This window comes from Cnephaeus nilssonii, assembly GCF_951640355.1.
Source record: "Cnephaeus nilssonii genome assembly, chromosome: 2".
Taxonomy (NCBI): domain Eukaryota; kingdom Metazoa; phylum Chordata; class Mammalia; order Chiroptera; family Vespertilionidae; genus Cnephaeus; species Cnephaeus nilssonii.
Genome location: NC_137073.1, coordinates 39,137,890 through 39,150,356, shown reverse-complemented (window position 1 = coordinate 39,150,356; position 12,467 = coordinate 39,137,890). Strand labels below are relative to the sequence as shown.

Here is a 12,467-nt window from a genome sequence, read left to right as displayed (position 1 = left end):
TGCAGATGACTAGGTGCTGGGAAGGAAGGTGCCCCGGGCTGAGAGTGACAAACTATCCAGGGACAGGCTATGCAACCCTCTGGGCGGTGGACTGTGTGGACCCCAGTGCAGGTCAGAGTGGGTTGGCCCCGTGGCTTGAGGTCAGCGTTGGCAGAAGTGGAGGAGAGTGCAGGCCCTTGGTCCGAAAGGGCTTGTTCGTCTTCACGGCAGGATCATGCAATTCTGAGCAAGTCTAATCGCTCACTCAGAAAGCAAACGCCACAGGCTGAGTGCCAGAGATTTGGGTATGAAAATATAAGCTTTTAAACTCACACAGATGTGCTTTTGTCCAAAAGGCCCTGAACATGCCAAAGCGGATCAGGGTTTTTCCCTTTTCCTTTTAAAGCCCGCTTCTCTTTCATCGATTCTGTCCTAAGGCTGCTCGGTGCTCCTCTCGAATGTTAGAGAAGCAGGCTGGGCAGCCTGCTGTTCAGGGCCAAGGGCAGGGACGAGGCAGAACACAGACAAGCACTAATGAAGAGCGCTGGCGCTACAAGAAGTCTGGAACCTGGAAGTATTACAGGGAAGCTGAATTTCAAATCGAGAGTCCTTTCATCCATGAGGTTAAAGAGCCACACCTGGCTGGCATCGGTAAGCAGAGAATTAAGCTGTGGGCACAGGTGGGCAGCACCTTCTCTACAGGGTAGGAAGCAGGCCTTGGGCGGCGGGGCCAGGCACATGGGGCTTGAACCCCCAAACTCCCCTTAATTTCGCCGGGACTTTGGGAGGGTTGCTTGCGATCCCCAAGTTTCAGTTTGGTCGTCTGCCAAATGTGAATAATGACATCTGAGATGATGCATAAAAAGCACTTAGCACATGCAGCGTAGGGGATATGGTCAATAATACTGTAATAACGGTGCATGGTGTCAGGTGGGCGCTAGACGTTCTGGGTGATCACTTCGTAAGTTATATAAATGTCTAATCACCATGCTGTACACTTGAAGCTAATGATACTGCATGTCAACTGTAACTGAAAAACAAAACAAAACAAAAAAATAAAAAGCACTTGGCCTCGTGCCTCACACCCAGCGAACGTGCTGGCTTATTGTCGTTCAGTATGGAAAAGATGGTAACTTTGTGGCACTCCTTCTTAGATACAGGGAATGGAGGTTGGGCTGTCTCCTTTCAGGATGCTCTCGGTGCGGTGGCGGGTCAGCCTGCATCACCTGGGAGCTTGTTAGAATATGAGAATTTGGGGCTCTGCCCAGAGCTGAGGAGCCAGAGCCTGCCTTTTAGCAGGATCTCCAGGTGACTGGCACCTTCCCTGCAGCCCGGGCAGCCCTGCTTCCGGGAACACAGGTGCCCACGACTCAGCAGGTCTCCCGGTTCCTTGGCCAGGAAGTAAGAAATCAGCCCAATGTTCAGATAAACAAATGAGACCTTATTATGCACTAATTTATCTTAATTGCTGTCAACGACCACAGTTTGCGGGCAAGTCCAATCAATAAGAAGAGCACATCATAAGCAGATGACTCCGTCTGAGGGAAAATAAAGGAAGTTGGGCAAGTGCAGAAGGGACCGCCGTGTGCAGCTGCCCTGGGTGAATGCGGGCTCCCATCTCTAGAAGCTCCAAGACACTCCCTCCCGCAATGAAATAGAACAGGAGAAAACGAGGTTTGATTTAGAGAAATAAAGAGGCAGAGAGGTGGAAATAAACATAAACCAAAAGAAGCTGTAGCAATAGGGACATTGGGAACCTCGTTTATACGGAAATCTCTGAGGTTCTAAGGCCGGGGTCGGCAAACTGCGGCTCGCGAGCCACATGCGGCTCTTTGGCCCCTTGAGTGTGGCTCTTCCACAAAATACCACGGCCTGGGCGAGTCTATTTTGAAGAAGTGGCGTTAGAAGAAGTTTAAGTTTAAAAAATTTGGCTCTCAAAAGAAATTTCAATCGTTGTACTGTTGATATTTGGCTCTGCTGACTAATGAGTTTGCCGACCACTGTTCTAAGGAGAGAGGAGGAAGAAAGCACAGGGCACCTATTCTAATAAAACTCCTCCCTGTAGGATGGGTTTCTTGAGGTGCATTCATTTCTTCATCCAAAGGACATTTATTCACCTCCTGTCATGGCAAGGTCTGTCCAGAGAGCTGTGATGCTAAGGATGGCACAAGGAGAACACCCACCTCTCCCGGTCGGGGAGGTGACAGCTGTCACCGAAGTCACAGTAGGCTTTGGAAAATCTTCTCACTATGCATTTTTCTTCTGCCCTTTCTCTCCAGAGGTTATGGTGTGACCGTGAGGTTATTGATGGGGCCAGGGCTTTGTGAATTGCCATTGCAGAGAGGGGTCCAGTCTCTGATCTCTGATGGCACCGTGCAAGAGAAGAGGGCCGTGTGGGCATACACCAGCTGGGGAGAAAGGCCCAGCACAGGGCCACACTGAGCACCCGCACGCTGCCACGGGCTGCTGGGGGGTGTGTCTAAACCAGTCCCACGGGAACCTTGTAACAGTATTTTGTCAGAGCCTTTCCCCTTTATAACAAGAATGTAAATGATTAACCCATGGGACTGGGAGTCAGCCAGAGGATTCAGATCGTCCCTTCGTTCCGTTCCGTGATGGAGCACAGTTTCTGTGCTGGGCACTGGCTGCAACAGTGACCCAGTGACCAGAAGGACTTCCTGTGGTCACTGGAGGGAGGCGCGTCCGTTCTTGCAGCTCTGAACCGGCCTCCTATGACTCCCACTACGGACAATTCCTTAATGCTTAGTGTGGACTCAGCTCTCCTCTAGCGCTCTTGCTGTCTGTCCCTGGACTTCCAACAGTTTACCACATGGCCAGAGATGTGCTGGGGCACCCCCTCCTGAGCTCCCAGAGTGGGGATGGACGAGGCCTGGGCCCGCTGGGTCCACAGCAGGCTCCATAAGGCGGAACTCCCTGTTTGTGTGCAGGCCCGGCCCCCGTGGCCAGGTGAGCGAGCGGGCGAGGAACTCCAAAGGCACCTTTAGGCGCTCAGCGTGGATGCTCGGCCCTCGTCACAGAGCCCGAGAGGCCCTTCCAGGAAGGCTCCTCTGAGGAGTGGACTGACAGCGTGTTTGTTTACCTAGGACACTTTCACAGCATTTTCTCCTTAAGCCTGACAGCTTGTTTACAATGGTTTCTGCTGGAGGGCAGCTTCCAAGTGCTGTCAGCTCCTGAATTACGGCTCTTGCACGGGCAGCTCAGTGCAGCATGTCTCCGGGAAGGAGAGAGTCTGCACTCACTACCGACTGCTGAGCACGCTTTTCACACCAGTCCAAGGGCAGAAACGCCTTTCTTTTCCTTCCGCTGCTTTGCATTGGATAGAGGGCTGGGGGTGGTGGTGGGAGTTGGGGGAGCAGGGAAGCCTTGGGAAGAAAACCAGGGTGCCTATGCTAGGTGCTTTGATATACGTTCCCATGTAATCCCACCTAATCCTCACTATAGCCCATTGACCCCGGGGTTATCAATCATCCCTCCCTTTTTTGCATAAGGGGAAGGATGATCAGAGAGGTTAAGTACCTTGTTTAAAGTTACACAGTTATTAGGATGCTAGATCTTGGGTTTAAACACCTGCACTTTTTACTATGCTGCCTCTTGGGAATGAAGTACTACATTATCTCTCTCCTGAAAGAACCGACTCCAGGTACTTTTCCCACCCAAACCTTCCTTTCACCCAAATGGGAGATCAAACAGGGCCACATCCATATTTCTCTACGTAATTCTTTTTTTCGTTTCTTCCTTCCATGCCCCTGCCCCCCATTCTGCCTTGTTAGGTAAGTCGATGCTTTACAAAGCTGGTTTTCAAAAAGGCTTCAGTTGGTTTGAAAGCCAGTATTCAAATCTACATCTTCAGTTTAGGAACTTGTCTAAGAAAAATGGTAGACAAGTAAACCTCTAATCATGGTAAAACATTATTTTCCCAAGTATTTCCCCCTGAACACGTCCATTTCAATCTAATGGCACCACGGGAAGTGGGCAGGGTGGGTGTTACTACCATTTCCACTTTACAGATGGGAACACCGAGGCCCTGAGCAAGTGACTTTACACTGAGCTAGCCAGACTGTTTAACTCCTTACTTCTAACTCTCTTCCCAGCACAATGTCCCTGTGACTTCTGAGTCAGCTTCACTGCTTGATTCGTCATGAATTAGATACACTTTGGAAGCACAGACGTTCAAAGAAGGCAATAATAGCTTTGTTTGGGGGCTCCATTAGGCTGGGAACAGAGGCCTAAATGGACCAGAGGACTCAGTTAAAGTCCGAGGCATCAGAACACTCCATTTACCAAGGTTCAGGTCAGGTCCCTCTCCCTGAGACTGAGCGGTGCTCCCCACTTCCTGAGGGAGCGCTCTCACTAGGGGGAGGGACGGGGATGAGCTGGGGCTGGGGTCAGTGTGGCAGGAATGGCCGCTGGTGGGCAGGGCTTGGGTGGAAATGGGAGCCAGGGAAGCTTCCACACGCTGACGCTGTGCTGTGGGATATGGGAACGTACACTTCAGACAGGAAATGCGTATTGAATGACAATGGGACGTGCTCAGATTAGAAACCAGCAGGCACAGGAGAGTGATGCCGGGAAGCAGGGGCCCAGTTTCGGAAACGATTCTAGATAGTTTTCTCTGCAGGCCCCAGAGGGGAGCATGAAGAGAGATCAAATGCTGTACTTTGTGGGTGCTGCCAACTGGTGCCTGGGCAACCAACTTACTCCATAAGTTAAAAGAATGGAAATAAAAGAGAGAGAGAGAGAGAGAGATGTTTTAAAATTCTTCCTCTTATGCAGAGGAACACTTACTGGGAAATGGTTTTTCTTTGGTGGCAGCTTCTCAGCTAGATAAATGAGTGTCTTTATGGGCAGCAGAGTCAATATCCCGACACAGAACAATCCCCAGGCGCAGGGCAGCTCCACGCCCAGCGAGACTTGACTGTGTCAGGGTGTAAGACAATAACCAGCAGGAGGATTCGTGATCTGTGCAGGCAGCCACAGCAGCAGCGCCAAGCACATCCTTCACAATCTACTCTGATCCCCGCAAAAGGGAGGAACATAAGCAAGGGAAGGAGAACGCCTCCTGACACATGGAGCCTCGACGGCCAGAGGAGAGCAATGTCCAGGGTGTGTGTCTCTGACTGATGGGCTCTCAGAAGCTGAGGCTTTTTCTTTACTTGATCTGCTCGTCTCAGCAGCGTGTGCCTGCTCACGTACCCCCGCCCACCCCCCCCCCCCCCCCCCCACACACACACACTCTCAGTAACAACCTAATCACACATTCTAGCTGCCTGAACCGGGCAGGTGAGATGTGACCCAGACAAGAGGGGAGGCCATGGCAGCTGTGGGGCTGCCAGCTGCAGCTGGCCTGGTCCCCGGGGCCGTGGCCATACTTACGAGTGTCCAAAAGAGGTAAATAGTGAAGAGTGCGACAGTGAGTGCAATCAGTCCCACGGCCTCGAGCCGACTGCTAAAGTGCAGGTGGTCCACGGCGCCCCGCAGGCAGAGCCAGCCCGAGATGGTGGCCAGGGGAGTTATGAACAAGAAGCACACCATGTCTCCAAACAGAGTCCGCTTCTCATGCTGAGGGCCTGGGTTTCTGAGCCACTGCCAGGGAGAGGGAGAGAGAGAAAGACAGGACACGGTTAAACCCCCGGTGGCGTGGAGACCCCCCTACTCCGAACTTGTCTTGATCTTCAGAATCTGGGAAAAGGCACTTCTGACTTGTGCTGAGTTCACAAGGGAGCATTAGGGCTCATTCCCATGCCTCCACCCCCTGAATAATAGTGATTATGATAATAATATAATATGACAATGGTGATGATGATGATGATGATGATGATCATAATAGTAGTAATGTATCCTTGCTTGCAGATGGCCTGTTTTTGAAAAACAGTTCAATGGTTATTATTATATATCACAATGAGTCTATGTGGAAGGTAGAGGATGTTCTTTTTGGGAGGTAATAGTTGAGGAGCCAGAGTGCTGTCAGGTGGCCAAAGTCTTCCAGTGTCTGGATCCGGGGACTGTGAGCAGGAGAAGGTAAACTCAGCCGGCCTGAACTGCTCCATTCCTGCCTCTTCCTGAGGAAGACTGGTTTGGAGACTGGCTCCTCAGAAATGAGCCCCAGAGTCCTTGTACTATTCTGCCTGATGAATGTTTTGTCTGCCTCAGGCACCGGGCCGCGGAGTACCAGTGTAATCAGGGAGCTTATGCCAACGCTGTGATTTATGCTGAACACCTATGTTTGCCCTGGGGCTGGAGCCTGAGTAGCTGAGGTTAGTCACGCAGGCGCTGCGTGCCTATGTGACTGACCCCAACAAACACCTGGACACCAAGGCTGGGTGAGCTTCCCGGGCTGATAACGCTTTGTATGTGTTGCCGCGATTTGTTGCTGGAACAATTAAATGCACAGTAACGTGTGACATTACTGGGAGGGGACACCAGGGAGCCTGTGCCCGGTTCCTCCTAGACTTTGCCCATGCATCTTTTCCCTCTGCTGATTTTCATGGGCATCCTTTGGCTGTAATGAGCCGTAATCAGGAGCATAAGAGCTTCTCTGAGTCCTGTGAGTCTGTCCAGGGAATCACTGAGCCTGAGGGTGGTCTTGGGGACCACCCGCACACAGAGACTCACCTGACTCCATGAACTCAGGAATGCCCCCCTCCCTCATGTTTTAGGACCCTAACCTCCTACTTAGAACTGTCTTGGACATCTTAATTGTGCTACCATCTTGACTGACCCAACCCCCGAAAGGATGGGGACAATTTTGTGCTTGTTTAAGGACTAGAGCAGAGAATTCCTACAGGACAGGGTTGTCCTCCCACTGGGGGAATTGCTGAATGTCTGCTGACGTGTTTTACATAACCTATTCTAGGAAAAGTCACGCTTACATATTGGTGTCAGTGTGCACTGGTGAGAAGGCTGGCGGCTTCTGGTTAGTGTGGAAACATGCCCCCAACAATCTGACATTCTCATAGCACTGTCCCATGTAATAATGGGAGAGGCCGTGGAGTCCAGAGAAGCAGTGGGGTCAAACACAGGTCATGGGGTGCGGGTGGGGAGAGACACTGCGACTCTGTCTTCCTTCTCATCCTACCAACAAATGGGGAGGCCTAGCAGTGCTGTGGGCTGGCCCCCAAATGGGAGCACTGTGGGCCACTGAGCAACCCCAAGTGGCCAGGGCAACAATTTCCACAAAACCACTGCTGGGAGAGAAAAAACCGTAACAGGAAAGAAAAGAGAGGGAGGGGCTGACTGGAGAGAGAAGGGAATGTCATGCTCAAGGACAGAAGGAAGAGACAAAAGAGCCACAAAGAGGGCGAGCAAGTTGAGGAAGGAGCTGCGGACGGGCCAGCAGAAGACTCGGGGAGCGAGCAGAAGAGACGGGAGGTAGAAGGCACAGAAGGAAGTTTTCTGGGGGTGCCCTTCCTCCAATGTTTGCCAGAAGCCAATGTTAAATGACCTGGGACGCCCCACATAGCACTTTCCAGTAACAAGCCCCCTAAAATGGGCCGAGATGCTGGAGGAAGTCAACCTCAGCTCAGAAATGGACCTGAAGAAATGCTTAAAATTAGACAATGGGGAGTTGACTTGTCTGTGAATATAAACACAGCATTATAAAAATTTAATATAAATACCAAAATGACCAAGTGCAATGTGTTGTAATGCTACCTTAGACATTCAAAAAACTCTTATTAATTAATATTGTATTGCTCAAACACTAGGAATATTGCTATGAAGTGAAGAGTAGAAATTGGGCATTTTTATGGCAACTTCATGGAGGCTCAGTTAGGTTAACAGATTGCTCCAAGTGACTCAGCAGTCAAACTGAAGAGAATCAGGATATTGCTTATTTTTCTTGTTTTTTTTTCTAAAATGAACATGGATTGTTCAGATGTCCTATCAGTAAATATTTGAAAGTTAAAGTTGTAAGACATTCAGAAATCCAATTTCTTAAACAATGGTGCCCAATTTGCAGCGACCTGATTCCTCCTGCAGTTTAGACTGTGTCTAGGAGCGGATCTGGACTATTTTTTTCTGTTGGAACATAGTAGGTTCTCAATAAAGTGACATATGATCACAGACAAGCTGACCTCAGTGGCTAAGACTTCCTCCAATTTCTTTTGCTTTGGAATTCTGAATACATTTTATTAAAACTAATTTAGCACCTTACTTATCTATGTGGCCCTTGACATTACCCAATGAAATAACTCAGGTATGGCAGGAGGTAATTATGAATCACTACTTATCTCTGTCTGATGTAAAATAAATTGGAAAGGCAAATTAGAAATTACTATTACTTGTTCCAAGTTTTTTTACTTTCTATTATTTTTAAGTCTATATTTCTGAAAAACTTCTAGGCCATTTTATATGTACACGATTACCCAATACCAAGGTTCCACACCTTATTAACGCTATGTATTTTTTTTCAGCTTAGCTTACTCTTTGTGGTTGTTTGCTGCCGAGTCATAATTAGGTATGAAGTTCTTTAAATGGGTACTATTATGTTCACATCTGGGACTTCTTCAGAACCACAAGTGTTATTTATTGCCTACACAAAGGCAGCCCCCTCGAGCAAGACCAGTGATAATATCTGTGGTTGAGAAAAAAAATTGCCCTGTGCCATGGTAAGAACCTCTGTTAACATGTCTAAATAGGCTAATAAAGGATATTTACATTGCAGAGTTTATGAGAGAAATAATGTGATTATACCTCAAATTTCTAGCAACAGGGGATGGTTGAAATAAATTATGGATTTACTTAAAATAGAATACCATACAGTAATTTCAAGTGATAATGCACATTTTATATTTACTGACATGATATATTGCTGAGCAGGAAAAGAAGTTTACTGAACAGAATGTATAGTATGAGATATGTAACCATATATTTACATACACATTGACATTTACATAGATGTAGTGGAGTCACATAGACACAGACTAGGACACTGAGCAACACTGTGGCTCTTCCTTGCAGCCACTGTGGACAACAGGATGAAGACTTCTCAAAAAATTAAAAATAGAACTGCCTTATGACCCAGCGATTCCACTTTTGGGTATTCATCTGAAGAAATCTAAAACACTAATTCGAAAAGATATATGTGCCCCTATGTTCATTGCAGCATTATTTATAATAGCCAAGATATGGAAGCAACCTAAATGTCCATCAATATATTAATAGATATGCTGGAATATTACTTGGCCATAAAAAATGAAAATTTGCCATTTGCAACAACATGGATGGACCTACAGAGTATTATGCCAAGTGAAATAAGTCAGAAAGAGAAAGATAAATACCATATGATTGCCTTTACATGTGGAATCGAAAAAACAAAACAAAGAAAGAAAACAGAAACTCATAGATAGAGCAAACTGATGTTTGCCAGATGGGAGAATGGTTGGGGGGGAGTTTGAAAAAGGGAAAGGGATTAAGATGTACAAATTGCCAGTTATAAAAACAGTCACAGAGATGTAAAGGGAATATAAACAATAATATTGTAATAACTATGTATGGTGTCAAATGGGTACTAGACTTATTGGGGTCATCACTTCATAAGTTATCTAAATATGCAATTACTATGTTGTACACCTGAAACTAATATAATATTGTATTATAACTGCCGGAAACCAAACATTGAGGCATTGGAAGTTAAATGTGAAAAGGGAATCCAGAATGCTTTGGTCAACCTTAATCGCTCTAAATGGTCAGAGCTAGTCACTCATTGTTTAGTTGACATTGGTAGTTAAATCAACTCTCACCTGTTAATCATATGTAAATTTTTGCTGATTGTCTTTTATTGGAATTTCCTGCCTAAAGGATATGGGTGTATCTCAGAACCCCAATAAAAGGGATGGCAAAGGCCAGAGCAGGGAGTAGTCCTCCCACTAGAGGTGGGCTCCCCGCCTGGCCCCCCCATTTACCCAAATTGATTCTTTTCTAGCTTCTCTTCATTTTGATTGCGGCCTTCTCCAGAAACCGGACCTGAACGGGAACCCTGAAACACGCGGGACGTGACAAGGGATTCCCACATATAACAGTAATTGAAAAAAAAAAACAACTACAAAAATGGTGGCTGTTCTTGGTGGTAGAATTACGAATGATCTTTTATTTTTTTTTCTTTTTGTATTATTTTTCTACAATAAATGGACTCCCTGTATAAATATAAATTGTATATTAGTTGTGTCTGAAACATAGAGAGAGAGAGAGGGAGAGAGGAGAGAGGAGAGGTCCAATGATGTCTGGGTATTTAATCTCAGCTATATTATTATGCATTTTGGCTTAATTTATAATAGGCAAAGGTTATCTCAATAATTGTTCAATTACATTTCTGCTCATATATGTCTTTGGCCTCTCTTATCAGTTATACTTATTATACATAGAGCATTATATGCATTCTGTAGTAGTACCTTCCTTTCCCAAATATTCAATAAAGAGCAGGCCGATGCAGAATGGCAGGTTTGTGTGTCCATCTTCCCGCCTGACCCGAGGAGAAAACTTACCTATATCACTGGCATCTAGCACATTCAACACTCTCAATGTTGAATGAATGACAATAGCTTCTGTTTACTCACAGCTTACTATATGCCAAACACTGTCTCATAAGCTGTATCGAGTAATTGGTTTACTCTTCAATAATCTTTAAAGAGGTAGCATTATCATCACCACCATTTTATAGGTAGATAAACTGAGGTCCAGAGAAGTTAAATAACTTGTAGAAGATTGGCCTTGGCTTTGATCCATGTAGTCTAGCTCCAAAGACAGTACTCCTAACCACTCTATTATATCATCACTAGTAGCCCGTTTGCACGAAGATTCGTGCAATAGACCTTCATTCACCTGGCTGCCTGCACCAGTTTTCTGCCGGCACCGGGGACCCAGGCCTTGGCTGTGGCCACCGCCTTCTGCCTTCTTTCAGGGTCGGGGCTTGGCCCAGGGCGGTGGCCTTGGGCTCGGCCGCACCCAACATCCCTGCTAAGGATCACAGGAGCAGACCCCCAGTGGTTTCCTGCGATCCGTGCAGGCTCCCCGCTGGTGCCCAAGGCCGGGAAAGCCTCGGGCGGCTTTCCCGGCGTTGGGCTCAGCCGCACCCAGCGTCCCTGCTACGGATCGTAGGAGCCGACCCCCTGGTCGTTGCCTGCGATCTGTGCAGGCTCCCTGCTGGTGCCTCCGGCTTTCCCGGCCTTGGGCTCCGCCACACCCCAACGTCCCTGCAACGGTTTCCTGGTGGGCGTGGTCGGTGGGCGTGGCTTGGGCGTAGCGAAGGTGCGGTCAATTTGCATATTTGTCTATTATAAGGTAAGATTCTTAGAAAAAACACGAAACAAACAAAAAAAAGGGGGGTTGGGAGGCACTGGGTAGATGAAGGGGATGTGAGTCCGATTGTATCTTAACTGTTTTTTATCAGCACAACAAGGAATATTTACTTATCATGGTTCCCCTGGAGCAAAACATCCATTAATTTGTCCTGCCACTTGTGGACAGCGTTTGCAGCTAAAACATCATTCTTGAAGAATCTTTAGTTTAACCTTTGTTTTCATCTTATACTTGGTTAGCTGTATTTTAAAAAGCTGAGGTCAATGGTTGAGAATACTGGTTTGTATGGCATCTTTCACCTGGTGGGCTCACCCATATTGATGCCAATGGGCAGCTGAGGGCACCCTTCCAGTAAAGCATACCATATGACCCAGCAATTGCTTTTCTGGGTATCTACCAGAAAAATTTGAAAACATTTATTCATAAAGATATATGTACCCCATATGCTCACTGTAGCATTTTTCACAATGTCCAAGACATTAAAACAACCGAAGTGTCCTTTGAGAGATTACTGAATAAAGAAGATGTGGTACACATATAATATAGCATATTACTCAGCCGTAAGAAAAGATGAAATGCTGCCATTAGCCACAACATGGATGGATCTTGAGAATATGATGCTAAGCAAAATAAGTCAGATGGAAACAGTCAAGAACCATATGATTTCCTTCATAGATGGAACATAAAACTGAAGGCAACAAATGAACAAATAAGATAAACAAACAAAACTCTTAACAGTATGGCGGTTTGGTGGTTACCAAAGGGAAAGGAAATTTAGGGGGAAGCAGAAGAGGGTACAGGGAGGGATAAATGGTTATGAAAAGAGACTTGACTTTGGGTGATGAACACACAATGCACTATACAGATGATGTATACCTGAATTGTACACTTGAACCCTATGTAACTTTGGTAACCAATTTCACCCCAATAAATTCAATAAAAAATTTAACTATTGTAAAAGAAAAATAATAAAACAGGCAGAGATGCCATTGAAAGCCCTGGCGGTGAACTGCCCATTTTTCTGTGGCGATCTCATTCCAATCACTAACTTGTCCCCGAACCATGAGATGAATTTACTCTTGGAAATAGGTACAAAAACCAACCAAGCAACTAAACACAACAGAAACCCCCAAGTAATCAGCCCTGCAGGGCTGAGACAGCAAAGGGACGGG

General features: G+C 46.7%; 1 protein-coding gene across 2 annotated transcripts in view; it reads right to left on the bottom strand.

Annotated features, from left to right (window-relative positions):
- MARCHF3 (membrane associated ring-CH-type finger 3) overlaps positions 1–12,467 on the bottom strand; it is a 144,970-nt gene that overhangs the window by 2,090 nt on the left and 130,413 nt on the right. For both annotated transcript variants that reach the window (XM_079779584.1, XM_079779585.1), the window contains exon 4: positions 5,374–5,583. In XM_079779584.1, the coding sequence (XP_079635710.1) occupies positions 5,374–5,583 (210 nt within the window). The remainder of the gene's footprint in view (positions 1–5,373; positions 5,584–12,467) is intronic.